The 20390-nt window shown below is 45.3% G+C and overlaps 1 protein-coding gene across 2 annotated transcripts in view; it reads left to right on the top strand.

Moving 5' to 3' along the window:
• RACGAP1 (Rac GTPase activating protein 1) overlaps nucleotides 1–20390 on the top strand; it is a 53174-nt gene that overhangs the window by 12093 nt on the left and 20691 nt on the right. For both annotated transcript variants that reach the window (XR_013224041.1, XM_077298056.1), the window contains exons 2-5: nucleotides 12931–13019; nucleotides 14293–14495; nucleotides 14573–14712; nucleotides 14991–15060. Coding sequence is in view for 1 of the 2 variants with exons in the window: in XM_077298056.1 (XP_077154171.1) it covers nucleotides 12935–13019; nucleotides 14293–14495; nucleotides 14573–14712; nucleotides 14991–15060 (498 nt within the window). In the remaining variant the exon portion in view is untranslated. The remainder of the gene's footprint in view (nucleotides 1–12930; nucleotides 13020–14292; nucleotides 14496–14572; nucleotides 14713–14990; nucleotides 15061–20390) is intronic.

The following is a 20390-nucleotide window of genomic DNA, read 5'->3' as shown; positions in this document are numbered from 1 at the left end:
AAAATGTGCTGTCTTAAGGACACAAGAAATGAGAAATGTTGCTCCCGATACTGTTAAGGTACCGTCACACTAAACGATATCGCTAGCGATCCGTGACGTTGCAGCGTCCTCGCTAGCGATATCGTTTCGTTTGACACGCAGCAGCGATCAGGATCCTGCTGTGATGTCGCTGGTCGCTGAATAAAGTCCAGAACTTTATTTGGTCGTCCGATCGCTGTGTATCGTTGTGTTTGACACCAAAAGCAACGATACCAGCGATGTTTTACACTGGTAACCAGGGTAAACATCGGGTTACTAAGCGCAGGGCCGCGCTTAGTAACCCGATGTTTACCCTGGTTACCAGCGTAAAAGTAAAAAAACCAAACAGTACATACTCACCTGCGCGTCCCCCAGCCTCTTCTTCCTGACACTGACTGAGCTTAATGTGACGGTACCTTTAAGGTACCGTCACATTAAGCGACGCTGCAGCGATAGCGACAACGATGCTGATCGCTGCAGCGTCGCTGTTTGATCGCTGGAGAGCTGTCACACAGACCGCTCTCCAGCGACCAACGATGCCGAGGTCCCCGGGTAACCAGGGTAAACATCGGGTTGCTAAGCGCAGGGCCGTGCTTAGTAACCCGATGTTTACCCTGGTTACCAGCGTAAAAGTAAAAAAAACAAACAGTACATGCTCACCTGCGCGTCCCCCAGCGTCTGCTTCCTGACACTGACTGAGCTCCGGCCCTAACAGCACAGCGGTGACGTCACCGCTGTGCTTTCACTTTCACTTCAGGGCCGGAGCTCAGTCAGTGTCAGGAAGCAGAGGCTGGGGGACGCGCAGGTGAGTATGTACTGTTTGTTTTTTTTACTTTTACGCTGGTAACCAGGGTAAACATCGGGTTACTAAGCGCGGCCCTGCGCTTAGTAACCCGATGTTTACCCTGGTTACCAGTGTAAAACATCGCTGGTATCGTTGCTTTTGGTGTCAAACACAACGATACACAGCGATCGGACGACCAAATAAAGTTCTGGACTTTATTCAGCGACCAGCGACATCACAGCAGGATCCTGATCGCTGCTGCGTGTCAAACTAAACGATATCGCTAGCGAGGACGCTGCAACGTCACGGATCGCTAGCGATATCGTTTAGTGTGACGGTACCTTAAGTCTAATTAACTTGAGCTGTCCAGTAGACTTCTGTGTCTTGAAACAAACTGGGTGTCCTGAGTTTTGCACGGTGGCTCTGGAAGATGGCGGCCTACAGAAAGTGGAGAGTCTGTGGCCTAAACGTGAGTGTGATACACCCCACACGAGTGGACATTGGGACAGGGACATGATTTTTCCTGTAGTGTCAGGGCCACATGGAGCAGCAGATTGTCCACGGCTTCTGCCCTCAGTCACTGCATAAGATGTTTTGTTTTTCTCTTCATATACAACTGAATTTGATTCCATTTTATTGTCAGTTTGATGAAAAAGCTATATTTTTGGAGGGATTATTATTTTATTTTTTGTCTGTACACAAAATCCCGTTAGCAAGTGGCTCTGCCGCTATTGACAGGTTGAAAGCTTCCTGGCAGTGTGTCCACTGCACCCGTGCACAGCCCATATCTATTAAGGGCCTGTATTGTGGGCAGTGATGGAGTGGGTGAGATCAGAGCTTCGTTACGGTAACTTTATCTGGTAATTCATTGCATTAATAATTAAGTGTTTCTGAAATCTTTTGATAGAAAATGTCTGTATACTTAATGATGTCCATCTATTCTATAACCTGGCATCATTGTGGCACTAGACACAGTGATGCCTACATGATATTAGAAGCAGTCTGTTTAAATACCCTGAGCCTATATAGTGTTGTCACCACACACATCTGTACATTACTGCTGTTAGCTGTATGGAGCAGATTAGCCAGAAACTAGACCTTCTCAAGATTATTACATTCCCACATTTGGCATTTATTTTACCTTAAGACTACGTTCACACACTGCGCTACTGCATGCACCGGACAGCCACTGCCACCAACATTGGCGAATAAGAACATGAGCTTGTAAGTAAACCCTCAATGTTGCCGCAAACTCCTTTGTGGATGTGGCTGTCACATCATGGTGGCACACGTCCGTGGATTGTATAGAATCACAGCTCGGCTCTGGTGACGTTAGTGATGGAGCAGCATCTCCAGACATGGCCCATGGATGAATGGTTTTCTCATCTTGTATAACCCATTAATGCGTATGGATGCAACTGTACATGAGCGCTGGGGTTCGCTTGTGAGGAGGGGGCTTGGGAGCGGAGCTCCTTCCACACTCCACTGAGGCCAGCGTCTGTATCTGAGCTCCGGGGGTTTGTATTAACCTTTTTATATGCAACTCTCAATCTTATAATGGCATCTATATAGAGCCGTAGCTGGTACATGTGCGCCCAGGCTCCCACATGCCCCCCGCCACAGTGGTTACCTTGTCAGACAGAGGCCGGCTGCAAGCCCATGTCACTGTTTTGATATTCTTGTGAAGGCCAACCACAGGTCTTTATGCAGCGCCCCAGAGTCCTGGTCGTTGCAGTAATGTCGCTCTTCCACCAGGGGGAGTGATGTTACGTCTGATGGCACTAAAGGAGTTCACCTGACCAGGTATCAGTCACACATTACACTTCACACTCCAGTCCACCAGGGGGAGCAAAGGTTCTATGTACTAGGCCACTCCTCACACTCGGGTAAAACTGGTGGGTTGGATAGGAAGTTAGACAGAAAGCACCTGGGTTCGACCCAGAGAAGACCTGTCGGGCAGACAGGGGGAGAAGGAGGAACATCTGAGCTGCAGACAGAAGTCCCTGTCAGGGGTGGGATCCTGACAGAGCAAGAGATAGAACGTTACGGAGCTGTGCCTGCACCTCATTGCGGCAGCATCCTAAGAAAGGACACGAAGCGAAGTATATTGTGGAGAGTGAGAAACGAGATCGCAGCACAAGGAGAACACCGGGAGGAGTTGTGCCTTAACCCCTTCCCGACCCATGACGCCTATGTGGCGTCATGGAATGATCGCATCCCTGCAGATCGGGTGAAAGGGTTAACTCCTATTTTACCCGATCTGCAGGGAGAGGGGGAGTTGTACTTCAGCCTAGGGGGGGGTGGCTTTGCCCCCACGTGGCTACGATCGCTCTGATTGACTGTTGAAAGTGCAACAGCCAATCAGAGCAATTTGCAATATTTCACCTATGAAAATGGTGAAATATTGCAATCCAGCCATGGCCGATGCTGCAATAGCATCTGCCATGGCTGGAAATCATGTTCTGGCCCCCCCCACCGCCCCCGATCTCCTCCCCAGTCCTCCGTTCTGTCCGGTACCCCCCTCCGTCCCCCTGTTCGCTCCCCCGTGCTCCTGTCCGCTCCCCCCGTCCTCCGATCCACCCCCTCATACTTACCGATCCTCCCAAAGTCGGTCCGTCTTCTCCCTGGGCGCCGCCATCTTCCAAGATGGCGGGCGCATGCTCAGTACGCCCGCCGACTCTGCCGGCTGGCAGATTCGTTACAAGTACATTTTGATCGCTGTGGTAGGTTCTACCACAGCGATCAAAATAAAAAAATAATAAATAAACCCCCCCCTTTATCACCCCCATAGGTAGGGACAATAATAAAATAAAGAAAATATTTTTTTTTCTTTTTCCACTAGGGTTAGGGTTAGAACTAGGGGTAGGGTTAGGGGTAGGGTTATGGCATGTGCACACAGAGCGGATCGGCCGCGGATCCGCAGCGGATCGGCCGCGGATCCGCCGCGGATCCGCAGCGGATCGGCCGCGGATCCGCAGCGGATCGGCCGCTGCGAATTCGAAGCAGTTTTCCATCAGGTTTACAGTACCATGTACACCTAAGGAAAACCAAATCCGCTGTGCCCATGGTGCGGAAAATTCCGTGCAGAAACGCTGCATTGTATTTTCCGCAGCATGTCAATTCTTTGTGCGGATTCCGCAGCGTTTTACACCTGTTCCTCAATAGGAATCCGCAGGTGAAATCCGCACAAAAAAACACTGGAAATCTGCTGTAAATCCGCAGGCAAAACGCAGTGCCTTTTACCTGCAGATTTTTCAAAAATCGTGCGGAAAAATCTCACACGAATCCGCAACGTGGGCACATAGCCTTAGGGTTAGGGTTGGAATTAGAGTTAGGGTTGGAATTAGGGCTAGGGTTTGAAATAGGGTTAAGATTAGGCTTGTGGTTAGGGTTACGGATAGGGTTAGGGGTGTGTTGGGGTTAGGGTTGGGATTAGGGTTACGGTTGGGATTAGGGTTAGGATTAGGGTTGGAATTAGGGTTACGGTTGTGTTGCGGTTAGGGTTGTGGTTAGGGGTGTGTTGGGGTTAGGGTTGTGATTAGGGTTATGGCTACAGTTGGGATTAGGATTAGGGGTGTGTTGGGGTTAGTGTTGAAGTTAGAATTGAGGGGTTTCCACTGTTTAGGCACATCAGGGGTCTCCAAACGCAACATGGCGCCACCATTGATTCCAGCCAATCTTGCGTTCAAAAAGTCAAATGGTGCTCCCGCCCTTCCAAGCCCCGACGTGCGCCCAAACAGTGGTTTACCCCCACATTTGGGGTACCAGCGTACTCAGGACAAACTGGGCAACAACTGTTGGGGTCCAATTTCTCCTGTTACCCTTGCAAAAATAAAAAATTACTTGCTAAAACATAATTTTTGAGGAAAGAACAATTATTTTTTATTTTCACGGCTCTGCGTTATAAACTTTTGTGAAGCACTTGGGGGTTGAAAGTGCTCACCACACATCTAGATAAGTTCCTTCGGGGGTCTAGTTTCCAAAATGGGGTCACTTGTGGGGGGTTTCTACTGTTTAGGCATATCAGGGGCTCTGCAAACGTAACATGATGCCCGCAGACCATTCCTTCAAAGTCTGCATTCCAAAACGTCACTACTTCCCTTCCGAGCCCCGGCATGTGCCCAAACAGTGGTTTACCCCCACATATGGGGTATCAGCGTACTCAGGAGAAACTGGACAACAACTTTTGGGGTCCAATTTCTCCTGTTACCCTTGGGAAAATAAAAAATTGTGGGCTAAAAAATCATTTTTGAGAAAAGAAAAATTATTTTTTATTTTCATGGCTCTGCGTTATAAACTTCTGTGAAGCACTTGGGGGTTCAAAGTGCTCACCACACATCTAGATTAGTTCCTTGGGAGGTCTAGTTTCCAAAATGGGGTCACTTGTGCGGGAGCTCCAATGTTTAGGCACACAGGGGCTCTCCAAACGCGACATGGTGTCCGCTAATGATTGGAGCTAATTTTCCATTCAAAAAGCCAAATGGCGCGCCTTCCCTTCCGAGCCCTGCCGTGCGCCTAAACAGTGGTTTACCCCCACATATGGGGTATCATTGTACTCAGGACAAACTGGACAACAACATTTGGGGTCCAATTTCTCCTATTACCCTTGGGAAAATAAAAAATTCTGGGCTAAAAATCATATTTGAGGAAAGAAAAATTATTTTTTATTTTCACGGCTCTGCGTTATAAACTTCTGTGAAGCACCTGGGGGTTATAAGTGCTCACTATGCTTCTAGATAAGTTCCTTGGGGGGTCTAGTTTCCAAAATGTGAACACTTGTGGGGGAGCTCCAATGTTTAGGCACACGGGGGCTCTCCAAACGCGACATGGTGTCCGCTAAAGATTGGAGCCAATTTTTCATTCAAAAAGTCAAATGGCGCTCCTTCCCTTCCGAGCCCTGCCGTGCGCCCAAACAGTGGTTTACCCCCACATATGAGGTATCAGCGTACTCAGGACAAATTGGACAACAACGTTCGTGGTCCAGTTTCTCCTTTTACCCTTGGGAAAATAAAAAATTGTTGCTAAAAGATCATTTTTGTGACTAAAAAGTTAAATGTTCATTTTTTACTTCCATGTTGCTTCTGCTGCTGTGAAACACCTGAAGGGTTAATAAACTTCTTGAATGTGGTTTTGAGCACCTTGAGGGGTGCAGTTTTTAGAATGGTGTCACTTTTGGGTATTTTCAGCCATATAGAACCCTCAAACTGACTTCAAATGTGAGGTGGTCCCTAAAAAAAAATGGTTTTGTAAATTTTGTTGTAAAAATGAGAAATCACTGGTCAAATTTTAACCCTTATAACTTCCTAGCAAAAAAAAAATTTGTTTCCAAAATTGTGCTGATGTAAAGTAGACATGTGGGAAATGTTATTTATTAACTATTTTGTGTCACATAACTCTCTGGTTTAACAGAATAAAAATTCAAAATGTGAAAATTGCGAAATTTTCAAAATTTTTGCCAAATTTCCGTTTTTTTTTCACAAATAAACTCAGAAATTATCGACCTAAATTTTCCACTAACATGAAGCCCAATATGTCACGAAAAAACAATCTCAGAATCGCTAGGATCCGTTGAAGCGTTCCTGAGTTATTACCTCATAAAGGGACACTGGTCAGAATTGCAAAAAACGGCAAGGTCATGAAGGGGTTAAGATCGATAACATCCTTCTGAGGCGCGTAGCCGGTGGCCGGAACACCGAAGGAGTAATTGGCTCTACCCATTACTTTGAACTACGGCAGGACAGTTCAATTCCAAGTTGGCTGCCCGACCTTAATACCTAATGAAGACAATGGAGGCAAATTGTGGGAGAGGGGCGTCACTAGTGTCCCTATAAAATAGCTCCAGGCCTACCCCGTCATACGGGTCGTCCTAGCCATACCATCTGGGGGACGGAGAGAGAACATCAGAATCATACACGACAGTTGTGAGGACTATCCCGTGGTGCTCAGCAGGGAAGTACTACAACACACAGGCGCTAGTAGGAAGGCTACTGATTTCCACCTGCAAAGGGAACTCTGGATGTGCCTTCGGACCGGCCGGACTCAGCCAGCCCTGTGAACAGTGCTCTGGACTGTGGACGCTGAAGTCTTCAGTAAAAGGTAAAGAGACTGCAACCTCGTGTCCTCGTTATTTACTGCGACCTACCATCACCATTTACTCTACTGGGAAGCCCTGGGGACATACTTCACCTGTGGGAAGGTATTCCATCTAGCTGCCACTCCATCACCCCAGCGGACCCCTCCGCAGCGTCGGTCATCCTGACCGAACACCACAGGTGGCGTCACGAACACCGTACAAACTACAATCCCCTTTAAGTGGACGCCCCCTCAGAAGGGCCACGGTCCGGGTCGGGCCACCGTGACATCCCCAGAAGCAGAGGGAAGGACTAGGTACCGAGTACCCCATTGCCCTTACGCGTGGGGGCGCTCCATTTACAGATGCTGAAACAGCCGTAAGTGCAACACATTGAGGGGGGTTTGCTTGGGCTCCCATATGTGCATCACAATGGGGGGGGGGGGGGTTTGCTGGGGCTCCCATATGTGCAGTGCTGGGGGTGCTGAGGCTCCCGTATGTGCACCTCAGTGGGGAGGGCTCACATATGTGCAATACTGGGGGGGTTGCTGAGGCTCCCATATGTACTGGGTGGGATGGTTGCTGAGGCTCCCATATGTGCAGTACTGGGGGGGTTTGAGGCTCCCATATGTGCAGTGCTGGGGGGTTCTGAGGCTCCCATATGTGCAGTACTGGGGGGGGGGGGGTTGAGGCTCCCATATGTGCAGTACTGGGGGGGATGGTTGCTGAGGCTCCCATATCTGCAGTACTGGGTGGGGGGGGGGGGGTTTGAGGCTCCCATATGTGCAGTACTGGGGGGGGGATTTGGAGGATGCTCATTCAGTTGTTTAATTTTGTAGAAAAAAGCAGATCACAGACATGGCACAAAACTGAAGTCATTTCAAATGGTAACTTTCTGGCTTTAAGAAACACTAAAAGAAATCAAGAACAAAAAATGTGGTAGTCAGTAATGTTGTTTTTTTTTTTGTTTTTTTTTTTAACCAAGCGTAGGGGAAAAATGATGGAATCACTCAATTCTGAAGAAAAAAATTCAGGAATCATGATAAACAAACAAACAATTCAAAAACATCACTAGTATTTTGTTGCACCACCTCTGGCTTTTTATAACTGCTTGCAGTCTGAGGCATGGACTTAAGGTACCTTCACACTAAACGATATCGCTAGCGATCCGTGACTTTGCAGCGTCCTGGCTAGCGATATCGTTGAGTGTGACACGCAGCAGCGATCAGGATCCTGCTGTGATATCGCTGGTCGTTTAGGAAAGTTCAGAACTTTATTTGGTCGTCAGACCGGCGTGTATCGTTGTGTTTGACAGCAAAAGCAACGATGCCAGCGATGTTTTACAATGGTAACCAGGGTAAATATCGGGTTACTAAGCGCAGGGCCGCGCTTAGTAACCCGATGTTTACCCTGGTTACCATCGTAAAAGTAAAAAAAACAAACAGTACATACTCGCCCTCTGATGTCTGTCACACGTCCCTCGCCGTCCGCTTCCTGCACTGACTGAGCGCCGGCCGTAAAGTAAAAGCAGAGCACAGCGGTGACGTCACCGCTCTGCTGTTAGGGCCGGCACTCAGTCAGTGCAGGGAAGCGGACGCCGGGAGACGCGAAGGTGAGTATGTACTGTTTGTTATTTTACATTTTACACTGGTAACCAGGGTAAACATCGGGTTACTACCTGCGCTTAGTAACCCGATGTTTACCCGGGGACTTCGGGATCGTTGGTCACTGGAGAGCGGTCTGTGTGACAGCTCTCCAGTGACCAAACAGCGACGCTGCAGCGATCGGCATCGTTGTCTGTATCGCTGCAGCGTCGCTTAGTGTGAAGGTACCTTTAATGAGTATCAAACAGTACTCTTCATCAATCTGGCTCCAACTTTCTCTGATTGCTGTTGCCAGATCCGCTTTGCAGGTTGGAGCCTTGTCATGGACCATTTTCTTCAACTTCCACCAAAGATTTTCAATTGGACTGAGATCCGGACTATTTGCAGGCCATTGACCTTATGTGTATATTTTCAAGGAATGTTTTCAGTTTTTGCTCTATGGCAGGATGCATTATCATCTTGAAAAATGATTTCATCATCCCCAAACATCCTTTCAAATGATGGGATATGAAAAGTGTCCAAAATATCAACATATACTTCTGCATTTATTGAAGATGTAATGGCAGCCATCTCCCCAGTGCCTTTACCTGACATGCAGCCCCATATCATCAATGACTGTGGAAATTTGCATGTTCTCTTCAGGCAGTCATCTTTATAGATCTCATTGGAACGGCACCAAACAAAAGTTCCAGCATCATCACCTTGCCCAATGCAGATTCGTGATTCATCACTGAATATGACTTTCATCCAGTCATCCACAGTCCATGATTGCTTTTCCTTATCCCATTATAACCTTGTTTTTTTTCTGTTTAGGTGTTGATGGCTTTCGTTTAGCTTTTCTGTATGTAAATTCCATTTTTTTTAGGCGATTTCTTACAGTTCGGTCACAGACGTTGACTCCAGTTTCCACCCATTCGTTCCTCATTTGTTTTGTTGTGCATTTCCTGTTTGAGACATATTGCTTGAAGTTTCTGGTCTTGATGCTTTGATGTCTTCCTTGGTTTACCAGTATGTTTGCCTTTATCAACCTTCCCATGTTGTTTGTATTTGGTCCAGATTTTAGGCACAGCTGACTGTGAACCACCAACATCTTTTGAAACATTGTGTGATGATTTACCGTATATACTCTAGTATAAGCCGAGATTTTCAGCCCAAATTTTTGGGCTGAAAGTGCCCCTCTCGGCTTATACTCGAGTCACGGTCTGTGGCAGGGTCGGCGGGTGAGGGGGAGAGGGCGCTGAGGCATAATTACCTAGTCCCGGCGATCCTGGCGATCCCCCTGCCCGTCACAGTGTCTTCGGGTGCCGCAGCTCTTCCCCTGTACAGCGGTCACGTGGGACCGCTCATTAGAGAAATGAATATGGACTCCACTCCCATAGGGTCGGAGCCGCCTATTCATTTCTCTAATCAGCGGTGCCGGTGACCGCTGATAGAGGAAGAGGCTGCGGCACCCGGAGACCAGCTGTCCAGGGGAAGGAGCGGGACGCCGGGAGCAGGTAAGTATCGCATATTTACCTGTCCACGATCCACACGCCGGGCGCCGCTCCATCTTCCCGGCATCTCTCCGCTCTGACTGTTCAGGACAGAGGGCGCGATGACGCATATAGTGTGCGCGCCGCCCTCTGCCTGATCAGTCAGTGCGGAGAGACGCCGGGACGGGATGCTGGGGAGCTGCAAGCAAGAGAGGTGAGTATGTGTTTTGTTTTTTTTATTGCAGCAGCAGCGTTATATATGGCACTGCTTTATGTGGAGCATCTATGGGGCCAAACTGAACGCTGCAGAGCATTCCATATGGGGCAGCTTTATAATGAGCATCTATGGGGCCAAACTGAACGCTGCAGAGCATATATGGCACTGCTTTATGTGGAGCATCTATGGGGCCAAACTGAACGCTGCAGAGCATTCCATATGGGGCAGCTTTATAATGAGCATCTATGGGGCCAAACTGAACAGTGCAGAGCATATATGGCACAGCTTTATATGGAGCATCTATGGGGCCATAATGAACGGTGCAGAGCATTCTATATGGCACAGCTATATATGGATAATATATGGGGCAATAATCAATGGTATGGAGCATTATATATGGCACAGCTTTATATGGAGCATCTATTGGGCAATGAATGGTATGGAGCATCTATTTTTATTTTTGAAATTCACCGGTAGCTGCTGCATTTTCCACCCTAGGCTTATACTCGAGTCAATAAGTTTTCCCAGTTTTTTGTGGCAAGATTAGGGGGGTCGGCTTATACTCGGGTCGGCTTATACTCGAGTATATACGGTACTCTCTTTTAAGAGTTTGATAATCCTCTCCTTTGTTTCAATTGACATCTCTCGTGTTGGAGCCATGATTCCTGTCAGTCCACTTGGTGCAACAGCTCTCCAAGGTGTGATCACTCCTTTTTAGATGCAGACTAACGAGCAGATCTAATTTGATGCATGTTATTTTTGAGTATGAAAACTTACAGGGTGATTCCATAATTTTCCCCTATGCTTGGTTAAAAAAAGTAACCATTACTGACTACCACATATTTTTTTGTTCTTGATTTCTTTTAGTGTTTCATAAAGCCAGAAAGTTGCCATTTGAAATGACTTTAGTTTTGTGCCATGTTTGTGATCTTCTTTTTTTCTACAAAATTAAACAACTGAATGAGCATCCTCCAAGGCCGGTGATTCCATAATTTTTTCCAGGGGTTGTAGAATCAGACTTTATCAGCATGCACAAGCAACAAGAGTACCCCAACAAAAACGCTGCAAAAACCCCCACACCAAAAATACTTGTGAACTTAGCCTTAAACGGTTAACTCGCTGCACTATTGATGGTGAGAAATATACATTACAGGTCTCTGAAAAGTGCAAAATAAACATATTTATACAAATATTTTTTTCCCACTACTTAAGAAATAAACCTCTGTAAGGTTGTATTGACCTGGAGAATCTCGCAGCCATGTAACTTACCATACAATGAATACTGTAAAAACGAACCATACTAGGATTGCATCTGTTTTTCTCTATTTAGTTCTACTTGGACTTTTCTTTTTATTCTTTTTTTATTTTTTTTGTAATTACATTATATGGTAAAACGGTTGGATTTATTCAAAACTTCAACTTGTCCTGCAAAAAACAAGCCCTGGTATGGCTGTGTCATTGTCCAAAGAAATTTATGGTTCTTGGTGAGTAAAGGAAGAGCATATATGGTGGATAAAAATGTGTTTAAAGCAAACCTGTCAGCAGTTTTGGCCGATATAAGATACAGCCACTGCCTTTCAGAGCTTATCTATAGCATTCTATAATGCTGTAGATAAGCCTCCCGGTCAGACCTAAAAGATAAGGAAAAAAAAAGTTTTATTATACTCACCCAGGGGCGGTCTGGTCCGATGGGTGTCGCAGGTCCGGGTCCAGCACCTCCCATCTTCTTGCGATGCCGCCCTCCGATTGCTTCATGGCTCCCTGGCATCGCGCTCCGGCGTACTGATTTGCCCTGTTGAGAGCAGAGTAAATTCCTGCAGTGCCGGCGCTGGGCCTCTCTGACCTTTCCCGGTGCCTGCGCACTGCAGGAATTTACTCTGCTCTCAACAGGGCAAATCAGTACGCTGGAGCGCGATGCCGGGGAGCCATGAAGCAATAGGAGGGTGGCATCGCCAGAAGATGGAGGCGCCGGATCCAGACCTGCAACACCCATCGGACCGGACCGCCACCAGGTGAGTATAATAGAACTTATTTTTCTTCAGTTGCAGGTCGTACCGGGAGCTTATCTACTGCATTATAGAATGCTGTGTGTAAGCCCTGAAAAGCAGTGGCCGTTTCTTCAATTGGCCAAAACTGCGGACAGCTTCCCTTTAAAAAAAAAAAAAAAAAGCTTTGGCTGTGCAGGTGGTGGGATTCGCTACTCCCAATGCTTCTACTTCTGCTGTAATGGCGGAAAAAGGCAAAGTGAAAACAGGGCTATAGATGGCAATGACTTGAAAGCCATTTGTGTTGTGTCCCTCCCTGAAAGTGTTCCTGTGTTCAGATGGGCACAGAAATGTAGCACAGTGTTTTTTTTTTTTTCTTTTTTTCCCTGTCTGAACAAATGGACACATTGTAAAAGGGAAGAAATAAAACTTACTTTGAGCTCAGTTTGTGTCGTTGCATTCTTTATAGCCCTGTTGGTGGTTCGTCTGGATCACATTTTTCGTAGGAACTGGAATTCTGACCGAACCCACAAAACATTGCAGAAACGCAGTGTGACCGGTGACGGGCCCAGGCACCTATCAGCAGGGCTGTGGAGTCGGAGGTTTGGCCTCCACAGCCCTGCCTACCAGTCAACAGTAAATATCGGACTCCGCCAAGCTAAATGTAACTGGAATGTCGCACTTCTCAGACTAAAGTTTATTTTCTGTATAGAAATCTGGGCCTTCTTTCTGTCTATTTGCTAGAAATCTTGCTAATTATCGCAATGTTTTCCACTGCAGGGCGATGGCGACTTCAATGCTGACCTTGCGCCATCATTTTGAGCAGTTAATTCGCCAGGTGGACGGTCTGAACGAGGGCATAGAGCCACGTAAGTACCCGAGCACCTTATAGAACTATTGCTATAAAAAATGTGCTTCTTATACGGTATGTGAAGCTTTCTGACGACTGTCAAAGAACGTCTTCTTGAAAGTGTTCCTTGAGAATGCTAAATATGCTCCAGGGGCATGTTCTATCAAATTGGTATTTTACTTTTAAATCAATATATACATTTACAGTGGGGCTGGCATGCACCGCACATCTTCAATATGAACCTGAATGTAATTGGAAAGGCCAGTGCTGTGAAGTCCGAATCTCCTTCCTGCAGCAGAATAGATTATCTGGAAAAGACACTTCGCTTTACCAGCAGAGTTCTCATTAGTTGGGAGAAATGTTTTTTTAATATGTTCTGCTTCGTTTTAATTTTCAGGATGACCGCTGTTAGACATAACAGATCCCATTTAATTGAATCAATCTTGGCATAACCGGAGATTTCCTAAGCAGAATTGGTCAGCCTTGGCTTACATTGCCAGAAAGCTACATTTTATGCACCAAATCTATGTTCCCCTATCAGTGGCCAGTCTTGGAGCACTCAGTAGGATGTGACCCACCAATCCAAATTTCTTTATCACAGTCATAAAACCTACAAAGAACAAAATGAGCAGAAACCCTGCTGTAACTTAATAAGTGAAAAGCAAAAGTGCATCTACACAAGGTTCTTAGTAATACTGTTTTTGATATAATAAAAAAAAAAAAAAAAAGAAAGAAAAGCCCTCCCACCGTTGACAAGGTGACCCTGATCGGAATGGTCCTACGCTGTCTAATGTTAAAAACCTTACCATGTGTCAGTTGACCTAGGTGTGTGAACCCTGAGTTATGGTAAGCTTTTTAATTTTAGACAGCGTAGGACTGTCCCGATCAGGGTCACCTTGTCGACGGTGGGATGGCTTTTCTGCTATTTTTGGTCACAAACCGTATTACTAAGAACCCTGTTGTTTAGATGCACTTTTACTTACTTAGGTACAGCAGAGTTTTTGCTCATTTTGTTCTTTGTAGGTTTTCTATGCTTTATGGCCAATGTGAACATGTTTGTGCTGCATGTATCCCAACTTAAACCAAGCTCAAGTTTTGTGTTTTATCACAGTCGTGCTATTTAGAAAGCACTCTGGTGTGCCCCCGGGTACTAGTATTTGTGGGGGTCCTAGTTATTTAACATTCATGCTCTTTATAGGAAAGCCCCACCAGCGTAATGTTTGCCTCCACACAGACTAAGACTAGTTTCATACCACTACATCTGACTCTCCACTATATTTTATGCCTTTTAGAATTCATACTGCTGGCTAGGAATTTTGAAGATTTCCGAAGAAAATGGCAAAAAAATGAACAAGAGCTGGTAAAAAGCCGAGAGCTGCTGATGAAGACAGAGACTGAGCGCAGCGCACTTGAAGTAAAGCTGAAACATGCTCGCAATCAGGTGGACGTGGAGATTAAGAGGCGGCAGAAGGCTGAAGCTGAATGCGAGAAACTAGTGAGGACTTCATAACTTTTCAGTTTTACTTCCCCACGTGGGCTTTAATATGACAGATCTTTTTTTTTTTGCGGTAGGAGCGTCAGATTCAGTTGATAAGAGAGCTGCTGATGTGTGACCCGTCGGGCAGTATTCAGCTCAGTGAACAGCAGAGAAGTGCACTGGCGTTTCTGAATAACAGAACACAATTGTCTACAGATGGCAATGGGACTAGGAGGTAGAAAAAGTGTCTTCTCTCTTCACTGTTAATCTCCAACTTTACACGGATGTGTGTAGTTTCTGCATGCAGGGACATATAGCTTGTACTAATTAGGTGTGTTGTGCATAGTAATTGATTACTGACGTAGGTTCTCTGCATTGGAGCTGGATCTGGTGCAATCTGCTGAGCAGGCATCAAGGATCCTCCTGATTTTCATCTTTCTCCCCTCGCCATCATTGTTCCTGATTCATGTAATTTTGACTTTTTTTTTTTCTTTTTCCCCCCTCCCCTTTCAGATTATCTACAATAGATGAATCTGGATCCATCCTCTCAGACATCAGCTTCGACAAAACCGAGGACTCGCTGGTAATTGAACAAAAACTTTTCTGAAGTCGTCTGTTTTTACTGTTAATGATGGTTTAGGGAATTATATCGATGCAATGAAAATTTACACATCGTTGTAAATTGGGTTAAGCAAAATTTACAGTCTTTCTGTTTGCAATAAACCAATGAAACAAGAACAATTTAACGTAACACATAACAAATTGTTTCTCCCGATTCCTCACAAAATGCTACCTTTCAATGACTAATAAGGTCACAGAATTATTCAACCCCCTTGATGAAAAGCCACTTTAGTACTTTGTAGTGCACATTTTGGCTGTCATGACCTGTAAATGCGAGACATAGCCAGATACCAGCTTGTTGGCCTATTACTCATTGGCTATGGCCTGCAGATCACTAATTTTTTTTTTTTTTTTTTTAAATTATTATTTTTATGGCTTTCAACCACAAACTTTCAGGACTTCTGAAACTAAGCCTTGGTGGACTTTGAGATATGCTTAGGATCATTGTTCTATTACAGGGGTGTACAACATTTGTCGGTTCAAGGTTCACATTGCCATACTGAAACAATCCCAATGCTTGCATTTTTTTTATTTTTAAGGGGGTAGTTACATGGATAATTACCAAAACCACCATGAGTGCATTAATACATCACCAGAAACAAATTATTTCAGAAGGATTTGTATAGTTTCTGCTATTTAAACACACACACACACACACACACACACACACACACACACACACACACACACACACACACACACACACACACACCTCAGTGTGAACACACGCTAACTTAAACGGAGGTGTTTTGTTTTTTTTTTTAAAGCAGAAACTCGCCAAACCCTTCTCATAATCATCAATCTTTAAGCTTTGACCTTTTTTTTAAGTTTAACATGGCTATGAAACACGTTATGGATTGATACATGTGTACAAGATCAGAACCACTGTCTGCACACGCGTGCAGTATGAGAACTACCAGCAGTACATGAATGCAGCACCAGAACTACCATCAGTACATGCATGCATCGCCAGAACCACTGTCTGTATATGCTCTCCCACACTGCCCTTCTCCAAAATAACCCCTTTACATATCTCCCCAAAACTAGCCTGCCCCTTTCACAGTTGTCCCCCCCACCACTCCTATTTGCCCCGTAATGTACCAAACTTTCACATGTTCCCACGTAGTGACACATCCCTACCCTACCCTGGTCCCTCAGCATAATAGGGTATTTAGTGCTCATGTTCTTCTATGTATAAATTGGATTGCACTCAGACTAATGTTCATTGATTTGGTGTTCATCTGCATGTTATTAATTTTACCTCACACCCATTTTGGAATAAAAAAATTGCACAGCACACTGACCATGCGTGTGCTGTCCGATTTTTATGCACTTATCTCATAGGAGACCCGACATTTCATCAGCCAAGTACAGTAAATTCAATCAGAATAGAAAGATAAGATAATTAGTGCAGCGCATGTGTAGTTACTGTACATTTATTTAGCTGATAGATGTTAAGTAAAAAAAAAAAATGGCATGTTGTCCCTCTAATTTTTAATTACCAGCTGAGGGAAAGCAAACAGCTGTGGGCTGATATTTATAGGCTGGGAAGGGTCCTGGATATAGGACTACTAACATCAGCCGTTAGCTGCCCCAGAAATGGCACATCTAATTCCTGATGGAGCCAGCAGGCAATCGGGGTAAGGATTTTAAGGTTGATGTCAGCTATGTAATATCCGCTGACATCAAGCCGAGGGACATGGTAATGGAGAGGCACCTCTAAGACATCCTATTACTAACGCTGTAGTCCATAAACACACTAACTGCCTTAAGTTCACGCTGTGAGTGGTGACATTAGTAAGGTTCATCAGCTGTGAACTGCGATAACCTTACTGACATCAGCACTTGTCACAGCAACTGGATTCACACGCTACACTCGGCGTGTGCCGACTGCCATGCTGAGCGGTCACATTACTGATGTCACCGCTCAACACTGCCTCCGGATGTAGCAGAGTCGGGGATTGTCGTGGGACCTCCTTGTTATGGACCCCTTTTGGATAATTCTATTTTTTAATGGTACTAAATGGGAAAAAATGTTTTACTGTGTATTTCTTTTGACTATGGTGTTAGTAATGGGGGTGTCTTGGGGTATTTGCGCACAATCAAGACTTAGCAGTGCGTTGGACTCACTGCCTGTCTACTGTGTCCAAAGCGCTGCCGGCTGTTGAACGCAGGTGAATCTGCCTGTGTTCACTGAACCGTGTGGATTTGCCACGTCCAATACATTGCACAGGTGAAATTTTCTCTTGCGGTGTCTCCGCAAGATAGGGACATGCTGCAGTCTGGAGAGACGCGCCGCATGTCCGTCTTCTTGGGCGTCTCTGAACTCATAGTGGTCATAGGATTTCTTGAAATCCCTTCCACTATGCTGTGACATTTGGACGCTGCAGAACTACGCAAAGTCCAACCCGCATCGTTTACTGATCGTGTGTGCATACCATTATAGACACCTCAATTATGAACCCCTGGGCTTGACATCAGCAGACATTACAAAGCTGAGAAACTCCAAAACGATTACTCCGATTGCCAACGCTCAAGTGCAATCGGGAAGAGCCGAGGCTAAGCGCATGAATTGGTGCATCTAACGGCTGAGAGCTGGTGTTTAGTCTGTGAGGGGACCAATATCCATGGCCCCTTTCCAGCCTATTAATATCAGCCCAAAGCTGTCTGCTTAGCCTTTGTTGGTTATTTAAAAAAAAAAAAAAAAAGAAAGAAAGAGAACCCCACGTTTTTTTGCTGTCCCCCTTTTTAAGAATTAGAAAACTCTGCACAGATACTAATAGGCAGGGAAGATCAATGGATAGTTGTACCTTCCCGGATTAATAACACTAGCCCGCAGCTGTCTGCTTTCCCTCAGCTGGCTATTAAAAATAAAGTAGACCCCACTCCATTTTAATAGGTTTAAAGAGGCTAAACACCCTTTAGTGCCACATGAAAAACGCTAATTTTGCTAGTTTATTATATGCAGGGGGCTTGTGACATGAAATGCCTATTTATTCTATCTACACTACCGTTCAAAAGTTTAGGGTCACCCAGACACTTTTGTGTTTTCCATGAAAACTCATACTTTTATTAATCAAATGAGTTGCCAAATTAATTGACAATCTAGTCCAGACATTGACAAGGTTCGAAAAAAAGATTTTTATTTGAAATAATAATTTTCTCCTTCAAACTTTGCTTTCGTCAAAGAATGCTCACTTTGCAGCAATTCCAGCATTGCAGACCTTTGGCATTCTAGCAGTTAATTTGCTGAGGTAATCTGGAGAAATTTCACCCCATGCTTCCTGTAGCCCCCCCCCCCCCCACAAGTTGGTTTGGCTTGATGGACAATTTTTGCACCATACGGTCAAGCTGCTCCCACAACAGCTTAATGGGGTTGAGATCTGGTGACTGCGCAGGTCACTCCATTACAGATAGAATACCAGCTGCCTGCTTCATCCCTAAATAGTTCTTGCATAATTTGGAGGTGTGCTTTGGGTCATTGTCCTGTTGTAGGATGAAATTGGCTCCAATCAAGCGCTGTCCACAGTGTATGGCATGGCGTTGCAAAATGGAGTGATCGCCTTCCTTATTCAAAATCCCTTGTTGCCTTATACAAATCTCACTAATTTACCTGCACCAAAGCAACCCCAGACCATCACATTACCTCCACCATGCTTGACAGATGGCGTCAGGCACTCTTCCAGCATCTTTTCAGTCGTTCTGCGTCTCACAAAGGTTCTTCTGTGTGATCCAAACACCTCAAACTTGGATTTGTCTGTGCATAACACTTTTTTCAATCTTTATCCATTGTCTGTGTTCTTTTGCCCATTATAATCTTTTCCTTTTATTAGCCAGTCTCAGATATAGCTTTTTCTTTGCCACCCTGTCCTGAAGGCCAGCATCCCGAAGTCGCCTCTTCACTGTAGATGTTGACACTGACGTTTTGCGTGTGCTATTTAATGAAGCTGCCAGTTGAGGACCTGTGAGGCGTTGATTTCTCAAACAGACTCTAATGAACTTCTTGTCTTTGTTGCTCAGTTGTGCAGCGGGGCCTCCCACTTCTCTTTCTACTCTGGTTAGAGCCTGTTTGTGCTCACCTCTGAAGGGAGTAATACACACCACTGTAGGAAATCTTCAGTTTGGCGATTTCTCGCATGGAATAGCCTTCATTTCTAAGAACAAGAATAGACTGTTGAGTTTCACATGAAAGTTCTTTTTTTTTTCTTACCATTTTGAGAGTTTAATGGATCCAACAAATGTAATGCTCCAGATTCTCAACTAGCTCAAAGGAAGGTCAGGTTTCTAGGTTCTCTAATCAGCCAAACTGTTTTCAGCTGTGCTAACATGCTTGCACAAGGGTTTTCAAGGGTATTCTAACCATCCATTAGCCTTACACAGTTGGCAAACACAAAGTACCATAAGAACACTGGAGTGATGGTTGTTGGAAATGGGCCTCTATACACCTATGAAGATATTGCATTACAAACCAGACGTGCGCAGCTAAAAGTCATTTACCACAATAACAATGTATAGAGCGTATTTCTGAATCATTTAATCTTAGCTTCATTGGAAAAAACTGTGCTTTTCTTTCAAAAATAAGTACATTTCTAAGTGACCCTAAACTTTTGAATGGTAGTACCGTACTTTTCGCTTTGTAAGATGCTCCGGATTATATGACGCACCCCTAATTTTGAGGAGAAAAGTAGGAAAAAAAACACTTTTTTTTAATAAATTGGTGGTGCTTATAATCCATGTGTCTTATTGTTTACCGGGGGTGGAGGCTGCGGTGAAGAGGGGTCCCAGGGTCTCTGCTGGAGGAGGCAGGAGTGGAGCATTGCTGCAGGCTGGGATGAGGGGTTGTGCAGGTGTCCTGTGCTGCAGGGGTGTCTCCGGTGCTGCGAGGGCTCTGCTGACATTTTGTGAAAGGCCAGAGCCCCCCGGCAGTTCGTCCATGCTTTCCTGTGCGGTGGACTTCGGGAAAATGGCCATCGGGAGGCAGCGCATGCGCAGATGGAGATCTTAGGACCAAGATCTCGAGAAATGAGATCTCGGTGCTGAAATCTCATCTGTGCGTCTTACAAAGCGAAAAATATGGTATATGTAAGATTGATTTGAAAACTAGCTTTATATGACAGAGAATTACTGAAAGTAAAAGCGGATGCTACTTGATAAAAATCGCATTGTACTGGCATGAGACTAGTCTTACTTTTCATGAACATCGGACTGATTTTATTTACGCAGATCGGTGCAAGCCCTTTAGTCTTTGGCTCCTCCATAGAGAGCTTACCAGTGCTCGACATTTCCTCTGCT

The sequence above is a fragment of the Ranitomeya variabilis genome, chromosome 3 (assembly GCF_051348905.1).
Source record: "Ranitomeya variabilis isolate aRanVar5 chromosome 3, aRanVar5.hap1, whole genome shotgun sequence".
Lineage (NCBI taxonomy): Eukaryota > Metazoa > Chordata > Amphibia > Anura > Dendrobatidae > Ranitomeya > Ranitomeya variabilis.
This window is presented reverse-complemented; position numbering and strand designations above follow the sequence as displayed.